The sequence below is a fragment of the Phaseolus vulgaris genome, chromosome 5 (genome assembly GCF_051622355.1).
Source record: "Phaseolus vulgaris cultivar YP4 chromosome 5, ASM5162235v1, whole genome shotgun sequence".
In the NCBI taxonomy this organism is placed as follows: Eukaryota; Viridiplantae; Streptophyta; class Magnoliopsida; order Fabales; family Fabaceae; genus Phaseolus; species Phaseolus vulgaris.
Window position 1 is genome coordinate 38,176,567 of NC_143502.1, and position 20,762 is coordinate 38,197,328.

General features: G+C 28.0%; 2 protein-coding genes across 5 annotated transcripts; both read left to right on the plus strand.

Moving 5' to 3' along the window:
- Positions 1-5,502: 5,502 nt before the first annotated feature.
- Positions 5,503-14,768, plus strand: LOC137835659 (actin-related protein 2/3 complex subunit 1B). 4 transcript variants are annotated; one of them, XR_016520918.1, is made up of 15 exons: positions 5,503-6,007; positions 8,436-8,521; positions 8,923-8,999; positions 9,130-9,224; positions 9,778-9,847; positions 10,603-10,672; positions 11,160-11,233; positions 11,319-11,361; positions 11,777-11,858; positions 12,381-12,473; positions 12,570-12,655; positions 12,882-12,945; positions 13,919-14,025; positions 14,243-14,298; positions 14,400-14,768. XR_016520918.1 is itself a non-coding variant. In XM_068644261.2 (15 exons), exons 1-15 carry the CDS (start codon positions 5,938-5,940, stop codon positions 14,456-14,458), a joined length of 1,128 nt encoding a protein of 375 aa, XP_068500362.1. In that variant the 5' UTR covers positions 5,544-5,937; the 3' UTR covers positions 14,459-14,768. The 4 variants fall into 4 exon arrangements, 2 of the variants coding, with proteins under 2 accessions (XP_068500362.1, XP_090158336.1); XM_068644261.2 differs by having other exon boundaries at positions 5,544-6,007; positions 12,381-12,469; XR_016520919.1 differs by having other exon boundaries at positions 5,827-6,007; positions 9,130-9,635.
- Positions 14,769-18,951: 4,183 nt separating this feature from the next.
- LOC137835660 (uncharacterized protein At4g22758) lies at positions 18,952-20,187 on the plus strand. Its single transcript, XM_068644262.2, has 2 exons — positions 18,952-19,638; positions 19,784-20,187. Exons 1-2 carry the CDS (start codon positions 19,263-19,265, stop codon positions 19,981-19,983), a joined length of 576 nt encoding a protein of 191 aa, XP_068500363.2. The 5' UTR covers positions 18,952-19,262; the 3' UTR covers positions 19,984-20,187.
- The last annotated feature ends 575 nt before the right edge of the window (positions 20,188-20,762 follow it).

The window sequence follows — 20,762 nt, forward strand, 5'->3', positions numbered from 1 at the left end:
TACTCGAACACACTGACTAGTTATATAAAGTAATCTAAAAGTTTAGATGAAGTTGAAATTTTTGTTTTGTAATGAGAAGGTAAGATAAGCCAAAAACACTTTACAATAAAATAAAGATTAACATAATTGTCTTACCTTTAGCAATTGAATATCATAGCACAATATTCCAATTATTTGTTTTCTCCTTAATTTATATATTTAACTTAACCCATCCAAAATCTACAAGCAAATTTAGTTTTAGTTTCTAATTCAAACTCTATACTTTCTGGATATGACCTTCTAAAAGCAACTAAAAATATTAAGATCCTTATATCACTGACACTTGTATATAGTAAAAACACACTCCTAGCAAATAAAGAAATTAATATTTTAACTATATTTATTTGAATTTTTAATTAAAAATATTATCATATTTTATATTATTATATAGGGTTGTTGAATAGTGTTATTGAGCAGTGTTAACAAGACTTTTTCCAAATATTAAAGATGACTTTACACAAATCTATCAAAAAATAATACATTTTAATTTATTTTTTTTAAGTTTAAACAAACTAATTCACAACCCACGAATCAGAATCATTTCTGTGACCACGTTTTGACCTTTTGTCACAGATGATGACAATTACATGAGTTGTCCTTGTCCCATTTCTTTCACGTGTTCTTTTTTGTCTTACAGTGGGTTTTTTATTTGCTGATGTAGTTGATTAAATAGATACAAAATTTCATTTTCATAATATATAAATAGATATAAAATTTCATTTTATGAATTATTAAATTTAAATTATATTTTATTTTTTAATATAATATTAAAGTTTTTTAAAATCTATTATAATAGTAATTTATTGACTCAAACATAAATGAAGTGTGTTGGAAATTCTGTCTACGAAGATAAAAACAATATTTATATAAAAAAATTATAAATTTATTAATTTAAAATGATAATTTATTTTTTATGTAAATTTGTTTATATACATTTTCGAGAAAACCTAACACAAATAACATATAAGGTGACTGAATAAAAACGCAATATAAGGGTAGGAACCGATTAATTAAACTTTGTAGGGAAATATTTTGCTGATTTTTCATAGACATTGTTATTTTAACTTGCTATGTTTTTGTTTCTACTAAATTATTAGAAAGTCACTTTGACTCTAATTTATTATTACAAAATTGATTTATAAAGTATGATTTAATACAATTTTTTCAAGTTGAGATATAAAGATAAATATTTTATATGTATGATTAAATATTAATTGATAGACCGATCTCATAATCATCGGATAAATAAAAATTGTTAATATAAATTTTAATATTATGTCAAAAAACATATTTAAATCTAATTTTTTTTGTAAAATAAGAATTGTCTCACTTATATATTATAAATTAAATTTATATATAATAACTTGAGATATTTACCCAGTATTACAAAGCATGTTCACAAGAAAATTAATATTGAGATATAAGGAAAAAGGTTCAAGAAGAACGTTAAAAAAAAAACAATTAACGAAAAAGAATTAATGGAAAAGAAAAAAATTTAACAAGAAAATGGCAAAAAAAATGTAAAAAGTTATACGAAAAATAAATTTCAAGGAAAAGTGAAGTAACAGCAAAATATGGAAATATAAATATAATTTGAAAAGGAAAGATGTAAGTTGATAGGTAACTAATTGTTGAATAATAAGTTAAAAATCATAAACAAATAAAGCGTTGTGAGTAAATGGATTTGAAAAAAAAAGTGTAATAAATTTTAAAATTGGTAGAAATAAAAATTTGCAAGAAACAAAATGTGCTTTAAAACTAAAGAAATAAGAAAAGTAATAAAAATGTTTTGTCTTAATATAAATTTTACTTAAAATATTTTTTTTTTAAATTTATAGAATTAAAAATAATAATAATAATAATATGGGTTATAAAAGTATCTATAAAATAGCAATGTAAAGTGAAGTTAAATAAAATCAATTAAAACAAATATAATATGCTGAATAAATAAAATTTGTCATTCAGAAACACTTTGCAATGTTTGCTCACCTCATTTCACTGAAATAAAAAGGGAAAATGTATTGTTAACTCTCCTAAGTTTTACTCCATTATTAAATAGATCCTAAACTTTAATTCTATTAAATTAGATTGTCAAATTTTATTCCTTTTATGAATAGATATATTGTATTTTAATTTTGCTTTAATTGATCCTTAAATTGAACTATTTTGTAAACAAACACCTAAAATTTAAATTTTATTCTAATTAATTCTTATAAAATTATAGCTTTTTATAAATAGTGTTTTCCCAACATATTTAAGTTAAATGTGAATAGTCAAATCATATTTTTCTTCTTTTATAATCATTAAAATAAACAAAAATAATTTTTAGAATTAATTAAGATGAAATTGAATTAAGGTGGTTATCTTGAAAAGGAGATCAAGCTTAAGGAACAATTAAAGTTTAAGATATTTATTTATAAACAATGTAAAGTTTTAGTACCCATGAGAATATATCGGAATTTAGGGAGTGTGCTTATAAAAAATTAAGGGCCCAACAATATTTTCAAATTTTAGAACAATTGCTTTTGCAAACCTCAAATTTCTCTTTCTTATTTTAGTCATTTTTTCTTTAAAATTTAAAATAAGTAATACAGTAAATAGAATTAATGCGAGTTGTATTTCAACAAATCAGAGTGGCGCAGCGGAAGCGTGGTGGGCCCATAACCCACAGGTCCCAGGATCGAAACCTGGCTCTAATAAAATTGAGTTTTTTTTTTTTTTTAGTTTTTTCTATTTAATTTTTTAACATTTTTAAAATAAAAGAATTTCATTTTTTAAAGTGATCACTTAATATGCATTACTAAATTATTAAAAAACTGAATGAATTTCTAATAAAATCTGGTATCTACGTTAATTATATTTTTTGTAAAACATCTTCTTAATTATATTTCAATTTGAATAAGCTTTGTTGCTCACTAAATTAATTTTCAAAACATAGCAGTTAACAATTGAAGAATAATTTGTTTTCAGATAGTTTGAAACATAGAGAAAGAAAAATGTTTTATTTTAATAAATACTACAGTATAAACACAAATTAGTATTTCTATAAATATAGATTTTAAATTAAGAAAATGAATAGATATAATTATGGTATATTGAGTATATTTTAAAGGTTATTTCACGCTCAACCCATATAATTAATGAAATTCACAACATAGAACAAACAGTGACTGTCAATGTTAATTGATAAAAATCTTAATAAACTTTTAGAGAAAATTAACATAAATTAAGATTGAGTAGAAAATATGAAGATTTTTTTAAAAAAATTATTAAAATTTGTTTAATACTTAAATAAATTTTTACAGTAATTGAAATTATTTATTTATAAATGTGAAATTCAAATTCACTAAATTCAAATTATCAATTACCTTATTCAAATAAAACATGTGAAAAATAAATAATTTAAAATAAAATCAATTTAAATTTAATGTATCTGAGTATACTGTAAACATTAAAATTCTTAATCCAAACGTAAAGTAAAACCTTTGGCATAATAAAAAAATGATGTTAGCCTTAAGTAGTAATTAATTTAATTTTAAGGAGTGCTTTTCTCTAATTCCTCTCAAAGTATGAATAATTTTATGAGAAGTACAAACTCACCATTTCTATTCAAATTAAATAGAAATTATTTTCAATTATATTTGAGAAAGTCAAATGTTAAAATTGAAAATGAGTTATAAGTTTTTCTAAATCCTAAATAAGTATACGTTTAATAACATTCTTAAAAAAAATTAAAATCAATAAAATTCCAAAATTATTTAATCTTTTTCTTAAAAAAAAATATAAATTAATTAAATTTATATGTTTTTCAAAGTTCTAAATAAATACGAACCCTAAATTATTATTTTTTTATTTAAATAATAATCTAAAATAAATAATATTTTTAAAAATTTTAAAATCCTAAATAAATATAAAATCTAAATTATTTAATATCATAATTAAATTAAAATAATTTTTTTTAAATTATTTAAAATTCTAAACAAATACAAATCCTAAATTAATGTTATACTTAAATAAATATTTACAATAAATAAAATACCTAAATTATTTAAAATTATAAATAAATACAAATCTTAAATTATTGAATATCATACTTAAATAAAAATTTACAATAAATAAATTTTTTAAATTATTTAAAATTATAAATAGATGCGAATCTTAAATCCTGAATGTTATACTTAAATAAAATTTTACAACGAATAAAATTCCTAAATTATTTAATGTTATAGTTAAATAAAATATCTAAAATAAATAAAATTATTAAATTATTCAAAATATTAATAAACAATAATTTTAGATTATTTAATATTATACTTAATAAAAATTTGAAATAAATAAAAATTCTAAAATATCTAAATTCTTAAATAAACACAAATCCTAAAAGTTTTTAAAAATCTAAAATATATACAAAATCCAAAATTATTTTATTTACTACTTAAATAAAAATATAAAATAAATAACATTTATAAGTTTTTCAAAATCCTAAATAGAAATCCAAAAATTTGTAATATTATTCTTAAATAAAAATAAAAAATCAATAAAATTCCTAAATTAATCAAAATTCTAAATAAATTCATATACTAAATTATTTAATGTTGTTTTTAGATTTTTTTTTAAGTTTTACAAAATTCTAAATAAATACGAACCTAGATTATTTTATTTTCTACTTAAATAGTAATCTCAAAGAAATAAAAATTCTAAATTTTTTAAAATCCTAAATAAATATAAAACTTAAATTATTTAATGTTCTACTTAAATAAAAATTCAAAAAAATAAATTAATATATATATATATATATAAATTATATTTTTATACAAAATAGTAAAAGAAAACCCGTAATGTAAACCAACAAACCTTCGAACGACATGGAAGAATTTCATTATGTTAAAAACTTCAAAAAAAGAAAATAAGATTATTTTTTAAAAAGACGTTAATAGACAAAATTTGTGTTAGTTTTTTTATATTTAACAATTTATTTTTTTAGTATACTATTTATGTTTATGCATTGTTTATATTAATTTTAGTATGTTTGGTTTCTTTATCCATATATGCTGATTTTTTTTTTCATGTATTAATATTTACTTTGTAATTTATTTATTTATTAATATTTATACCAATATATAAAGAGATTTATCTTTTTTGTTTACATAATTTTTTTCTGATTCTACCTTTATTTAATATATTTCATTTTATTAGTATAATGAAGTATTTTTTTCATTTCATATGAATTACTTAAAAAATAAAATTATTTTTAAATTAATATTAACATTTTTTATATACAACCTAATTTTTCACTATTTCCTTACTTCTTTATTTTAAGGCAACAAGAAAGAGAACGAAAGAAAGAGAAAGAATACATTAAGCTCTCACATCAAATTCAAATCTCACATATTAAATGAAATAACTTATATTTCTAATCACCATCTCCACTTCTATTTCTAATCATCCTCTTCACTTTATTTTAAACAACTATATTTTTTTGTAAAACAATCTTTCTTCAACCTGTGTTTCCAATCACCATCTCCATTTCATTTTAACAAAGTGAACATCATCACATCCTCTAATCCCAAAATCATCAATGAAAGAAAAAAATCATCACACTCTCCAATACCAGAACATCAATGAAAATTTCAGAACATCAATAAAAAAAGAAAAAAAACTTGAAAAAAAAATTCGAACAAGAAGAAAAATAATAATTAATCAATTTATGATCGTAAAAGACACACAAACGGAAGTGGGTCTTGTGTTTCCCTGATATTAATAATACTTATTTTCCGTGCATTACACGGATTAAAAACCTAGTTCATACACAAACAACCCCTAACTCACCCTGTTCACTCCACTTCACCGCCAGATCTCGTTCTGTTTCACTCATTGCACAAGATAGAAAGAGAAATAATGGTGGTCATGGCGGTTCACCAATTCGCGCAATGCATCACTTGCCACGCCTGGAGCGCCGATCAATCTAGTAATTATCCTCCTTCTCTCTCTCTATTCCGATTCTTTATTTTTTTTCGTTTTGGATTCCAACAGAAATTTTCTGTTTCGAGGGAGAACAGAGTTCGCCTTTCGCTTTTTCTTCTACTAATTTTAGGAAATCCGATTCGGCGGTGGTTTGAATTTGATATGTTCTGTTCGTCGATGGAACGTGGAGTTTTCTGATTTTGTAGATGCGATTTTGATTGGATCTGATTTTTTTAATTTTCTTTTGAGCTTTTCATTTGAAATCGAACTGAGGCTGTGGTTAGTCGAAAATGGAAACGTTCTGCACGAACATTGTTCGATGGCGAAGCTGATAATCACTACGTGTCGAGTGTTGATGTTTTCTTTAACTTTATTTAGGAAGCCTTTGGTTCCTGAAAGTTGGAAAATTGTTCATTTTAGTGTGTTTAAGTGCCTAGGGAAGTTGTGTAGCTTGTTTGATCGTTTTGAGGATCAGCTTGAGTAATTTCGTTTGTGATTTGAATTTATTTGAGTTTTGCACAGGCTAGTCTGCTTTGTGATGGTGGGAGAATGTTATTGTTTAAGAAGGAAAATTCATGCTGATCAAAAAAAAAAAAAAAAAGAAGGAAAATTCACTCGGTTATATTATTGTAAACTTTAGAGAGAGGCACTAAGTTGTGGACCCAAAGCAGAGCATAGGATGTTTGAAGAACTTGAGTGAGAGGTACTAGAAGTTGTAGTGTGCAATGTGGAATTTGTTGACATGGGAAGGGGAGGAGTTAGGAGGTTGAGCAATAAGTTTTGTTTGGATGGTTGAAATCGTCCAGATTTGTGTGACCTAAATGTTGCAAGTGACATCAATTGTCCCGTGATAGAGGCCAGGTGGGACAAGTCTCAATCGAGTTATAGTTTTTGGCGAAATGATAAGCACTCGATCCATCAATTGATATTAGAGTCAAGGCCACGAGTTCGATTTTCATCAGTGGGTCAATTGTTCAAGGGGGAGATTATTACAAGTTGCACAATTGTTCTATGGAGTAGGTCAAGAGGGTCAAGTCACAATCGAGGAGTTTGATTCCTAGTGGAACAATTGCCCAAGGGGAGAGTTGTTATAGGTGACATCAATTGTCCCATTGTATAAATCGGGTGAGTCAAGTTATAATCGAATTGTTGTGCTTGGGCATTTACACTTTTTAAGTAGAATGAGTTGTCCTAACTATCAGTTATAACTTTTGACCCAGTGGTAAGCGCTCAATCCAATGCTAAAATGTTCATAAAATGGAAGGTTTTGGAGCTCTTTAATATCACGCGTGTTACATTGCAATATTCAACTAAAATTGCTACTATACGTATTGCTATTTTGCACATGGAGGGTAAAGCCCCATTTTTGGACCTTTCCAACCTTATTATTATGATATTTTTAATCTCAAAAAGAGTTTTAGGTTAATTTAATCTCATAAAACTGGTTTGTAAGAAATGATTGCATCCCTCTATTTATTCATACCACTAGTTGATATAGGATTTTCAACGTAAACACAACTTACAAGATTAACTTGAAATTTGAAGCTTGCAAGTCACTAATATATTTGATCATAGTCATAACACTAGTCAATGTGAAGTCTCCAATATTTATCATATTCCACTTGGCTTTAGAATGTGGAATACCCTCCTTTCTTCCTGTGCAATCATTTCTGTTTGACAACCCATGCTTGTCTCATCTACCCTCATGAGCTCAAGTCCATCGATTGCTGGCAGTTCTATGGTCATTGTCAGCATTTACTAGTATTTCTGGTTACCAAGTCTTGTGTTTTCTCAATCATGCGTTTCCTATGGCCATCCACTCATTCTCTGGTGACCCGAACACATTTTGTCACTCAATCCCCCACTGTCTTATTCTTTTTGACCGTGATGTATTAAATATGGATATGACTTTGATTTTGAATATCCTTTTTTTATTACTATTTGGTAAGGGGTATAGTTGCCATCACGTTATCTACCATCCTTTTATAGCGCCTTTCACGGTTGACAGCTATGATCATGAAATGTGTAATCAAAATATGTTTGAACTTGGAAGTTTGATCTCAATTAGCAGATTTATAGTGTGCATATTTTCTGATATTTAGGTGCTAGTTGCTAATGCATTAATATTAGGAAATTTATTTTAAGTTGTTGTTTTGGACCAAACTGGTGATTTTGTCTCAAGACAATTGTTATAAAGCTTATCAAACGGTGGAAATAATTTAAGATGCTTCAACATTTTCTTTTCTCATGCAAATATAATATTGACAGTTTTACTATTTCTTTAATATGATATGCAAACATTTTAACATTTCTTGTATCGTATTATATTCTAAGATTAACAAATCTACTTTTTATTGTCTTTAAGGCATATTATTACTGCTTTTGTTTTTTTTAAAGTATTATATTTATAATATGTTTATCTCCCATTGTAGTGGTCGCTTTATGCCCAAACAGTAATGAAGTGCACATCTATAGGTTGGTTGAAGACAAATGGGAAAAGGTGTACGTACTTCAAAAGGTAGTATGCTAATATTCCTCCTTTTTTTAATTAAAATAACGTTATTAATTGTGTACTCTTGCTTCTGGATTTGATCACGGTAGAAGATGTGTAAAACTGATATTTTTTATGCTTAGTGATTAAAAAGTTAAGTTTGATTGTCAGAAATGATTGGACTGGCAGTAAGAATGAATGCAATTTTCAAGCAATGAGTTGTACTATATTTTTAGTGTATATCATATTGTTCTATGAACTACTATATGTGTCTTTAATATCATTTGATTCTTTGTCCATGAAGTCAACTCTGATGCCAATAATATAATGATTGACTTTCTTTTTCTAATCCATTTCTGTTTATAATGGATTAACTAATTTGGTTGGAGATTTAGTGAATAGTTTCATTTCTTGGCCTTTTTTCTCAGCATGACCAGGTAATTTCTGGGATAGACTGGAGTGCAAGATCAAATAGAATAGTTACTGCATCCCATGATCGGAATTCGTGAGTGCCCTTGTGATTTAGAACATTAGACCTGTCACCCTAGGTCTTGGTGACTTTTTAACATTGCATTTTTTATATATACACAATACATAATAACAAGTTTAGATTTAAAACCACGTGTTCTTTGTAGATATGTCTGGAACCTTGAAGAATCAGAATGGGTGCCAACTCTTGTTATCCTTAGACTAAACCGTGCTGCTCTTTGTGTTCAATGGAGTCCAAAAGGTATTAAGCATGCTGCTATGGTTCATTTTCTCTATGCTTCTCTTCTTAAGTAGAGGTATGTTTATATATTCATGAAAGTTCATGCAGGGAAAATAATTACTCCGAAAGTTATGAGTTGTCCACCTTCTAGAGTTAGATAAGGAAATTTTTGTTTCAAGTCATCCCATAATTTAAAATATGTAGGAGTGAAAGCATTGCTTCCTTCACCACCCTTTGCACAATTAGCTTGCAGTTATTGGAAGATGTAATGACTAAGAGGCTATCATAAGCCAACTTCAGTTATGCCCTTGTCGTGCATGTCTGGTGCAATTTTATATTCAATCAAATTTTTACCCGCCCAAGTCTTGGGTGTAATGTTAATGTTCGGAGGTTTGATCCTTCAAGGTGCCACTTTTGTTCTTTCTTACTCAGGTGCTTTCACCTTCTTTGTAATATCCCTTTTTTGTGGTTTTCCTAGAATAATTGTCTAAACCTTTTTTGTTAACTATTTTGTAAATTGTTGTTAAAGTTATAAGTTAAGGTTATGATGCATTTCCAAATTTTTTTTTTGCAGAAAACAAATTTGCAGTGGGGAGTGGAGCCAAAACTATTTGTATATGCTACTATGAGCAGGAGAACAACTGGTTTGTCTTTGTTTCCTTGCACTTTAATTCCCGGGTCCTTTAGCATCTTGGCTACAAGAAAAGGAAATGTATCTAACGTGGTTGTTTTTGTCATTTCGGTGGTTTTAACCTCGTTAAATGTGTTACCTGCATTTTGACTTTCCCCTAGTAACTCCACCATGACTAATAGGTACTTTCACCGTGTCTGTCATCACTAAGGTAGTGAGACCCACAAAAAAACGTTTTTTAAATTTGACCCTTCAACATTGTCTGACAGAATGTATAGATGTTGTATGTGTGTTAGCGTCAAACATGGGGACAGCATTGAATTGAAGAGCTGTGTCTGTGCTTCATAGAATGGCTTGGTCATGTCCTTAACTTGTTCATAAATCTTGCCTTTAATAATTCAAATTGAGGAGGTATGCTACTTTCTAGTTAATTTGGGATTTAAGTTGACGTTTGTTAGAGTTGTTATTGTAATGAATTCTCCATTTGTATCTTGGTATTATTTTAGCAATTGTCATGTGAAAATTTTCTTATTATGTGACAGACCCACTAGTTCACTCATGAGTGGGTTGAATTTGGATCTGGTTGGAGGAAAATAGTATTTCCCAAACCTTAATTGACTCAATCCAATCCACCGCTTTCATGACCCGGCCCAGTCCTTCCTGTGGACACATAGTTAAGATAATTGGAACATTAGATTTCAGAATAGTTATAGGAACTTTCTTTTCTTTTCATTGTTTATTTCTTCATTTTATGTATCTACTTTGCAGGTGGGTCAGCAAACTTATCAGGAAAAGACATGAGTCTTCAGTGACTAGTGTTTCTTGGCATCCAGATAATGTTAGCCTGTCTTTCTCATGTACATGCATATATATATATATATATATATATATATATATATATATATATATATATTCAATAAATATACACAAGTGTTTTTATTTATTTTATAGTAGTTATTGAAAGCCTTTTTTGTATACCAAGTCAGCTCTTTAGGTTGCACTTGCTTTGCTTGCTAAAAAATTCTTTAATTAGGCTTTTTTTTCATATGGCCATATTTGTTGTTTGCTATTATGATTTATATGTAATAATATATTTTAAATATATGATATGATATCTATTTATCTCCTGTATTTCTGTTTAATTCCTTTTTCCTCTAATGTTTTACCCAGCTAACGTCTTGGCCTGTTAAATTATTAGTTTTGGGGTCAAAATTCAGATAATTGTGTTTTCTATATAACATTGATAACTGTGTTCTGAAATATATTTGTTATGTGATGTGAAAAAAATCCAATGCACAACATCTTTGTTTTTCTTTGAACTGCAGATTCTTCTCGCAACAACATCTACAGATGGGAAATGCCGAGTATTCTCCACTCTTATTAAAGGCGTTGATGCAAAGTATGATAAAAGGATCTTTGATTGGGGCCGACTTTTTCTGTTTATGTTTTTATATCATTCAAGTTTAAATGTTGAATTGGCACAGGGATTCAAAAAAGGGTACTTCATCAGATTCAAAATTTGGAGAGGTTCAATTTTAACTCTTATTCCACATGTGAATCTTTTATATTTATGATCAGCTTGATGTAAGATAATTTGCATACATGTTGCAATAAATACATTGCTTGTGAAGCCTGTTAAATATCCTGTGGATATACTATTTACCTGTTGTTGATTGTAAAAGTTGAAATGATATTATTTTAAAAGAAGACTTGGTAAAGGTTTGATGTCTGGAATTATATATTTTAGCATCTGATCGGTGACTGAATGCTGCTGAAAAAAAAATGATTTGTATAAGATTATAATAATGAACTGATAATTAGTTTTCCAGTTAACATTTTTTTCTTCTATCTCCTAGAAAACAGAAGAAAGTTGACATATATGAAATGAAAAGACATGTTGGCCAAGTGTATCTTCTGCTAATACTGTTTTTGTTGTCCACAGCTGATTGTTCAGCTTGATCTCTCGTCGTCTTGGACATTTGGAGTCAAGTGGTCGCCAAGTGGCAATACTCTAGCATATGTAGGTGAGGAAATTCTTTCCTCTGGATGGTTACCCTGTGCTAGCTTAAGATTATAGCTGCAAGTTAGATGCTTCTGCTGAGGTTGAGTTATCATCATTTATAAAAGAAGAATATTATGTATAAATTATTTGATATCATCAGGTATTTTAGGTTTTCATGACGCACAAATGCATTTGTCGACTAATTATATTAAAATAAAATATTGGGCTTTTATATAAAATAACGGAATCTTATGAAATTATTGTATTTTATCAAGTTTCTTTGTGTCTTTTACTTTTGGCTATGTTGAGACAGAGAGAAACAAGAGAGCATAGGATAAATTCCGTGTCCTTAGACTACAATGGAGCTATTGAATTTATGGGAGAAGAGCATATTTACAAAATTTTGACATAATTACAAAATATTTAGTTACACTATTTTAAGCTAATAACATAGATATAGACTCAATTTAATTAATCTTAATGTCCACCATTAGTATATTTACAAAATTCTAACAGACCAACTGTATTTGTTAATATTGTACAGGTCATAATTCTATGATATATTTTGTTGATGATGTTGGTCCTTCTCCTTTGGCCCAAAATGTTGTGTTCCGTGATTTGCCCCTCCGTGATGTGGGTCAGCATCCACCCTGTCTATCTATTTTTAGTTTCCCATTGTCTTTTTTGCATATTTACTGATTTTTTTTGGAACTGGTGTATGACATGTTTTCAGGTACTATTTGTTTCTGAGAGAAAAGTGATAGGTGTAGGATTTGATTGCAACCCAATGGTTTTTGCGGCAGATGAAAGGGGAATTTGGTACGTGTAAATTCAGATATTTGTGCTTTTAAGATTTTCCTTATCAACGTGACTTAGGCCAATTTGTATGCTATATTTCTATTTTCTAATAGAGATAGAATTATTGTGTTTTTTCATCTGTACATAATGATGCTTTTAATTATTTTTCTAGGTGGAAAAAAGTGTTTGTTTTGGTTCCTCATTTATTTTTTTGAATCTTTGGATGTGTTTTTTTTTTATTCTATAGGAGTTTTGTCAGATATCTGGGGGAACGGAAAGCAGTATCTTCTGGATCAAGATATGGCTCACAGGTAACTGAATTTCTTGCAAAAGATTATTCAGTATTCAGCTATGAGAAACATGAATCTCCTGCTGGAAATTAATTTCATTAATAGTAATGGCGAACTTGAAAATTCCTGATCTTCCTAAGTTCCTAACACATTTAGATTTTGTCAAACTGGAAAGATAAAAAAAAGAAATGTCAGCAACAAATAATGCTGTCAGCTTGAGGGGATCATAACTTCTATTTTGATGTCTAATGAAGATACTCTCATCGTGCCAGCATTTAGCTGAACTCCACAAATTAATAAAAGAAAGTTGTTTTTACCTACCCAGAAACATGCATAAGAAAGTTGACATATTTTAATAAAAATGAAATTTTATTTTAGAGAAAACGGGAAAGTACAATTAGCAGATGATGTATATCCTTTAGGACGGGTTAACCTACTGCTAAAATCAGAATATTAGAATGTTGTTATAGTAAATTGCAACACAAGATAGCTGTGAAAGGTTAGTCTTTTAAAAGCAAAGACGCTGGTTATAAAGAAATTGTCCAATATAAAACTAACTGATCCATCGTTGACTAAAGCACCCCTACACCTGCCTAGCTACCACAATGTGATCTACTTTCTGCATTGGTGCTACCGCTGGCCATTTTGCACGTGTCCATCCAACCCACCTTAACTGGTTTTCTGTCATCTACTCCTCGTATCAATGCATCAACTTAACTCTTTAATATTTTACTGGAACAAAAAAAAATAGTGAGGGACATAATTTACACATTTGTTTATCAAGAGACGAAAAATGTAATTAAATATTTTCCTTATTATCTAAACCTCATTGTAATGTGAACTATGACAGCTGAATCAAGCTTGAGATAGGTTCGCACAAGGTCATAAGTTGTAGGCTTGTAGATATTTCGCTTATTCTTGTAGTATTTCTATATATGTTATTAACTGGTGTTTTACTATTTTCTTCATTTGTTAAATTATGTCTTTTAATCAGTTCTCTGAAGCATTTGGTAAGTTTTATGGCCAATCAAAGCTTGGAGTGAACAACGATGCAGTTGAAACTTCAAGAACTCGTGGAACTGTTCATGAGAACTGTATAAAGTATGTCTCCTTCAGGATCCGTACTTTCTCCAAATGTGATTGGTTGTTACGTATTTTCTTTGTAAAATGCTAGCTTTTTCAATTCTACAATATTGTAGCGGTTTCCATTGTTCTGTTCAATTTTTATGCCTGTACTACCTGCAACAGTGACAGTGGGGTTCAGGCAACTTAGTTCATATAAAATGCTAACGACTGGCTTGATTTTTGGACTCTGTAGTTGTATTATGCCTCTTGGGGATCATGACACAATGATAAGGCGTTTCAGCACGTCAGGTTAGTGGAGAATGATGGTCATATGAATTTTTGTTATTGTTTTGTGCTGATAATGTTAGTCTCGAAAAGGCTGCTTTTGCTAATGCCTACACATTGAATAGGATTGGATGGAAGAATTGTTGTATGGGATTTGGAAAATGAGCAAGACCTGCTGGAATAATAAGTTCATCGGTAAATTGTCACAACTTCATGGTAAAGAATCTGAGGTTGATTGTTGTATGAAGCATTATACCTTGTAAATTGATTTGGGTACGAGGGATTGAGGTGATCTCTAATCATTATAATCAAGACTTGAAAGTGTCAGATATATGAGCCCGAAGAATATGTTCATAAACTCTACCTCCATGTTAGCAGATTCTCTTATTCAATATTTTGGCTGTTGTTTTCCATGCAATCACTCTCGGGTAAAAGATATATAACCAGTAATATTCTTGAGAAGGAATATCAGTTTCATCGTTAGAGGACTTGAATGTTTTTCCTTTACTCTATACATTATAGATATTTTCATTTGGTCCATCATATTTAGAGGCGTAAGGTTTAATGGAAGTTTGTCCATAAAGTATAGTTTTCAATTTACGTTTTTGTTCTTTTAAATGTAACAATTTTTTCATTTGACTTCTTTTTTTGTCTTTTCTAAGTAAGTAGTAATGACTTTTTATTTTAGTCTTTGTAAAAGCTTTTGTTATTTTTGGAATGACTTTTTTTTAGTTTTGTCAATAACTGTACTTAGTTTAGTAATGACACAACTAACAGGATAAAGAATATTTTAAATTAATATAATTATATTATTTTTAACCTCGTTTGTTACTTATATTTTGTATGTAAATTTATCGACAATCCTTAATGGAGGATGCTTACTAAATTAAATGTTTACGCAAATTTGTCAATTTTAAACTCACAATGTTTGTGCAAAGTAGCAAACTTGAATGTAAACTAAATTGACTAAATGAAAAAACGCTCAACATATTATTAATATTAATCCTTACGTGCAGATTTTATGCAATTATTTTTCTGAAAGGCAAAGATTAGATGCTATTGAAAGAGTCATGCATATAACCACAAGTAGTGACAAGTTAAAAATGGTCGTGATAAAAGCTTTTTGATGTCTAATCTCAACAATTAAATGATTTATGATCTATTAGAGAGTCTGATCAAAAGATAAAGATAATGTGAGGAGTAAATAATAAAGATAATGTAGATGATTTATATTCTGACAATGATTTCTGTTATTGCAGTATATAGCATAATCTCTAAACATCTACGTGTTCATTTAATAAGACTTTGTTAATTGTTTAACAAAATTTAAAATGAATGTTTTATTTGTAATTTGAATGGCGTAATAGTTTTTTTGTTTAACTATAGTATGTAGTAGACGATAAGATAAACACATTGCATACGTAATAAATTTTGTCTAAAACAATTAATTATAAAAAATAAAATCTTCAAAATATATATAGTTGCTAAAGATGTGTTTAATCAAAGTAACATAATAAGTGAAACAAAATATTTTATTTGCAAATTTTTAAAAAAAAATATTCACAATGTATTTTTAATAAACAAAAATATATTTATTATCTCTTTCATAACTATCTTCCTTAAACATATTTTTATCAGTTGTGATGTAATGTAAATCTTTTTAAAAAAAAATAATTAAATAATTAAAATAAAGTACTTTGCATTTAACATATATTACTTTGAATTAAAAGATTTTTTTTTATTAGGTGTACTTCTAGAGATTGAAAGGGTTTAGATAGTACCATGTACGGACTTGTAACATTTGTCTCTAATCTTTTTGGTCATTCCTTTTTGTATTTAGTCCTCGGTGTTCAGTCGCTCGTTCTTTTTCGTACTCACTCTTTAATATTCGGTCGGAAGTTAACCTGCAAAAGATTATCCGACGATCGAGTAAGTGCTCTCTATAAGAGTGATTGATGTATTGATAAAAAAATGTAACTTACTCTTGTGTAACAATGTCTATTTATAATATTAATAGTAGACTATCTTGCTTATGGGTTATACAGGTGCATATTTTTAATAAAACAGTATTAGTTGATTTATCTCATAGTTATCAGATTTATAGACTGTTATTCGAATTTTTAGAAAATTACTTAATTTGTTGCATGTCTCTTTATTTTGATATTTAATGTAACTAGTTCATTTGGTTTGTCACCGATGTTGAGTGACGTGATTCGTTCGACTTTGATTAATATATTATGTTTTAATTTGTTTTTACTAATCTATATTGTAAATATTTTTGAATTAGTTTTTTAAAATAAATTCAAATAAAAAAATTTGAAATATTGTAAATTATAGTTTCTTGTTTTGAGTATGAATTGCATATGCATTTATATAAAAACTAAACAGTAAACACATAATAATAATAATAATAATAATAATAATAATAATAATAATAATAAATAATAATAATAATAAATATAGAAACAGTAAATAAATATTAAGAGATTAAAAACAGTAAACACTTATAAAAGATAGTAAAATGTAAAAATGTTTATAAAAATTAAAAACAATACATACATAAAAAATAAATAAAACAGTAAACACCTAAAAAAATGTAAACGCAATTATTAAAATTAAAAATAATAAACAGATAATAACAAAAAATGTAAAAACAGTAAACATCATAAACACACAAGAAAAAAAAACACATATTTATAAAAATTAAAAACAGTAAACATATAAAGTAAAAAATTAAACAGTAAAGACATATTAAAAAATTAAAAACAATAAACAAATAATAAAAATGTAAAAAAGTAAACACATAACATAAAAAAATTAAATACATTTTATTACAAAGTAGATATAGATCTCCAACACATTTATAAAAATTAAAAATAATAAACACTTAAAAAATGTAAATATATTTATAAAAATTAAAAATAATAAATACATAATAAAACAGTAAAAACCTAAAAAAAACTCAGATTATTAAAATTAGAAACAATGAACATATAAAAAAAATTAAACAGTTTCTTGTTAATAATAAAAATTAAAAACAATAAACACATAATAACAAAATATATATATATATATATATATAAATTAAAAACAATAAACACATAAAATAAAAAATTAAACAGTAAATACATAATAATAAAAACATAAAAATAGTAAACACATAAGAATAAGAATATTGTAAATAAATTTATAAAAAATAAAAACAATAAAGACATAACAAATATAAATGCATTTATAACAATTAAAAATAAAAATAAAAAATAAAAAAAACAAAACAGTAAACACCTAAAAAAATTAAATACAATTACTAAATTTTTTTTAAAAAATAAACACATAAAGAAAACACATAACACATAATAATAAATAAATAAATATATATATATATATATAAACAGTAAAATCATAAAATAAAAAACTAAACAGTAAGACATGATAATAAAAAATATAAAACAGTAAACACATAAAAATAAAAATAAAATGTAAATACATTATAAAAATTAAAAACGATAAAATACATAAAAAAAATAAACAATAAACACATATAAAAAATATAAAAATACATTTATTGAAAATAAAAACTATTAACATATAGAAAAAAAATGTAAATATTTTTAAAAATTAAAACCTAATAAAGAAAAGTCTAAATACAATTATAAAAATAAGAAAAGACCGATGAGTTTACGTGAAGGATACTGGTGAATAAGAAGAAGTATGATCAACACAAACAAAGAATCACCAGATTTTGCAACCACAATATCCAACATCCAATCTGAAAACACAACCGAAAATATTATAAGTTAACAAAATTGATTTTGTATGTAGTTATAGAAAAACCAAAATCAATTTGTTCTAGTTTTAAAAGTTATATAATTAATTGTCTAAAATCAACCTGCATCATTTCTGAAATTTTTTTAAAATCGATTATGGTTGTTAAACAAGCATCTGAATAGATTTTGTTGTTTACATGAAAATTTTAAATGATTCTATAAAGAAAAATTGATTCTAATAAAAACAATAAAGAAAGAGTCATGGCATCAAATGATTTTACCTTTTTTTTTTTATTGTTCTTCTTCAAGCACAGAAAAATAAACAACTCTAACAAGAAACCATCTCTCTCACACTTTGAGCACACAGCAACAACAAGATCTTCTGCACCACTGCTACCAAGCACTTTGACCATTCTAATCAAAAAAATTCCACTCAAAATTGCCACCAGTGTATTGAATGCATGCACAACTGCACATCAATATCTTCACTGTGTTTAATATATTTATAATGGTACAAACAAGGTCTCTCAGATAAAATAAAAAAAATTATAATAATTGGAAATGTAGTGTGGTGTAAATGTTCTATCATTAAGGTACTGTACTCGATTTCTCCTAATAAGTTAATTTATTTTGTATGCATAGAAAGAGCCTCTAAGTAAATGAATAAAAAACTTATGCCTTAAATTTCGAAACGAAGCTTCCTAATATTCCCACGTTCTTTCAGTTGCAGCGCTAACAACTTTTTCCACTAAAAATTCATTTAAATTTTATCCTTTTGAACGGCAACGTATACCGCCACGTGTCGCTGAAAAATTGGGTCTTAAGCTGCAGCCCTCAAACCACGGTTCTCCGCCAAACACTAAGAAAACTTCCTTAACAGGCTACACCCAGTGAAGTCTTTCTTATAAAAAGCCCTTATATTCCGTTTGGTTGAAGTATAAATTGGCATGAAAGAAACTCAACCTCACTCTTCAAATCCCTCTTTTCTATCTCCCTTCTTTGCCTCATTGTTACACCTTTCTCGTTATGATAGCTCCCGGTCGGCGTCCACCGCCGATTGAGGTTAACAACAAACCCAAAAAACACAGCGTAGCGCGGCGCAGCCAGACGCGGTGGCAACCATAACGAGCATCTCAAATTCCCACTCTGCCCTTCGTTTCTCTCTGTATTTTATTTTACTCTTTTTTTTTTCCTGAGCTGCTATCCGGTGAGGTTTGTTCCATGGCAACCCCCAAGAGCAGCCGTAACGCGCAGTATGAGGGTCACCGGCGGGGAAGATCGTCCTCGTTCCACACCCAGGCCGCCGTGTCCGTCGCTCAGCTCCGCCGTCCGCAAACAGTTCCCGATCTCCCATCCCTTAGAAGCGTAGCCGGATCGACGCCGGATTGTCCACGGAGAAAGCCGCCGAAGGTGCTGCTGAAGGTAGCCGTGCAGAGAAGCCTCTCGCCAGTGCAGTTGCTGATGACGCCGGAATCCACCGTCGGCGACCTGATAGTGGCGGCGCTGCGACAGTACGTGAAGGAAAGTCGCCGCCCAATCTTGCCGGCCAACACAGCCTCCGAATTCGACCTCCATTATTCACAGTTTAGTCTAGAAAGTAGGTCTCAACAATCACATGCAATTTTTCAAAATAATTTGATGTTTCATTTACGCTAATTATTGAAATGAAAATTTATAAAACTGCGTGGCTTATGTTGATAAACTAATTTCATCTTTGATTTCATGATTCTGCGTTGTTTCAGGTTTGGATAGGAAGAAGAATCTGGTGGATCTTGGATCTAGGAACTTCTTTCTGTGTCCGCGAAACCCTTGCACGACACTGGAAGGTAGCGTAACGACGCCGTTTACGTCCTGTGCCAAAGAAATGGAAAAATTGAGGGAAAAGTGTGGTAGTGGTGGTGGTGGCATTGCTTGGTACAAACTCATGCAGTTCATGATGTGATTGGTTGGGTAGTTATTGTTTGTTTGTTTGTTTGTTTGTTTTTTTTTGTCCAAGACTATTGGGCCGTTGATTGTAAAAAAAAGGCTTTGGAGTGCAAGAAAACCAAAATTGTAAAATTGCATATAGGGTAATGATAACCCGTTCATACCTGGAACGGTGAAGTTTATAATTATATAAATTCTATGCATAAAACTTTTTACCTGACACTGTATGAAAGTTTAATTTTATAATGTTTCTACCTCAAAGAGTATTACTATTATTGGGGTAATTACATTTAGGATATTATGCATCATGGTGTTATTCTCTTTAATTAAAAAAAAAATCAGAAAAAAAAATCTATAAACATATTTTCATTTCGAAATTTCGTAATATGAGCTTTTGACATATTAGAACACATATTCTAGTCGAAGTTAAATGATAATAATAATTTATAATTGTTTTTTCCAGTGGGCATTTTAATTTTAATTTTGTTGATATTACTAGGATTATCCATCTAAAATACGATTAATTTTTATATGTGACGTAACATTTATCCTAAAAAGAAAGAGAAGATATAGAAAAATATACAAGGATGACAAAAATTACATACAAGTATGCACTAGAAAGAGAACATTTTAATATTAATTATTTTCAACGTTCTACTCAATTGAATGAGTAAATCCAAACTCAATATCTACACCTATCTAAAAAGGATTTTCCATTATAACCCCTTTTTTTATCTCCATAATTTTTTTGCAATTTTACCCTTATTTAATATATCACATTTTATTAATACAATT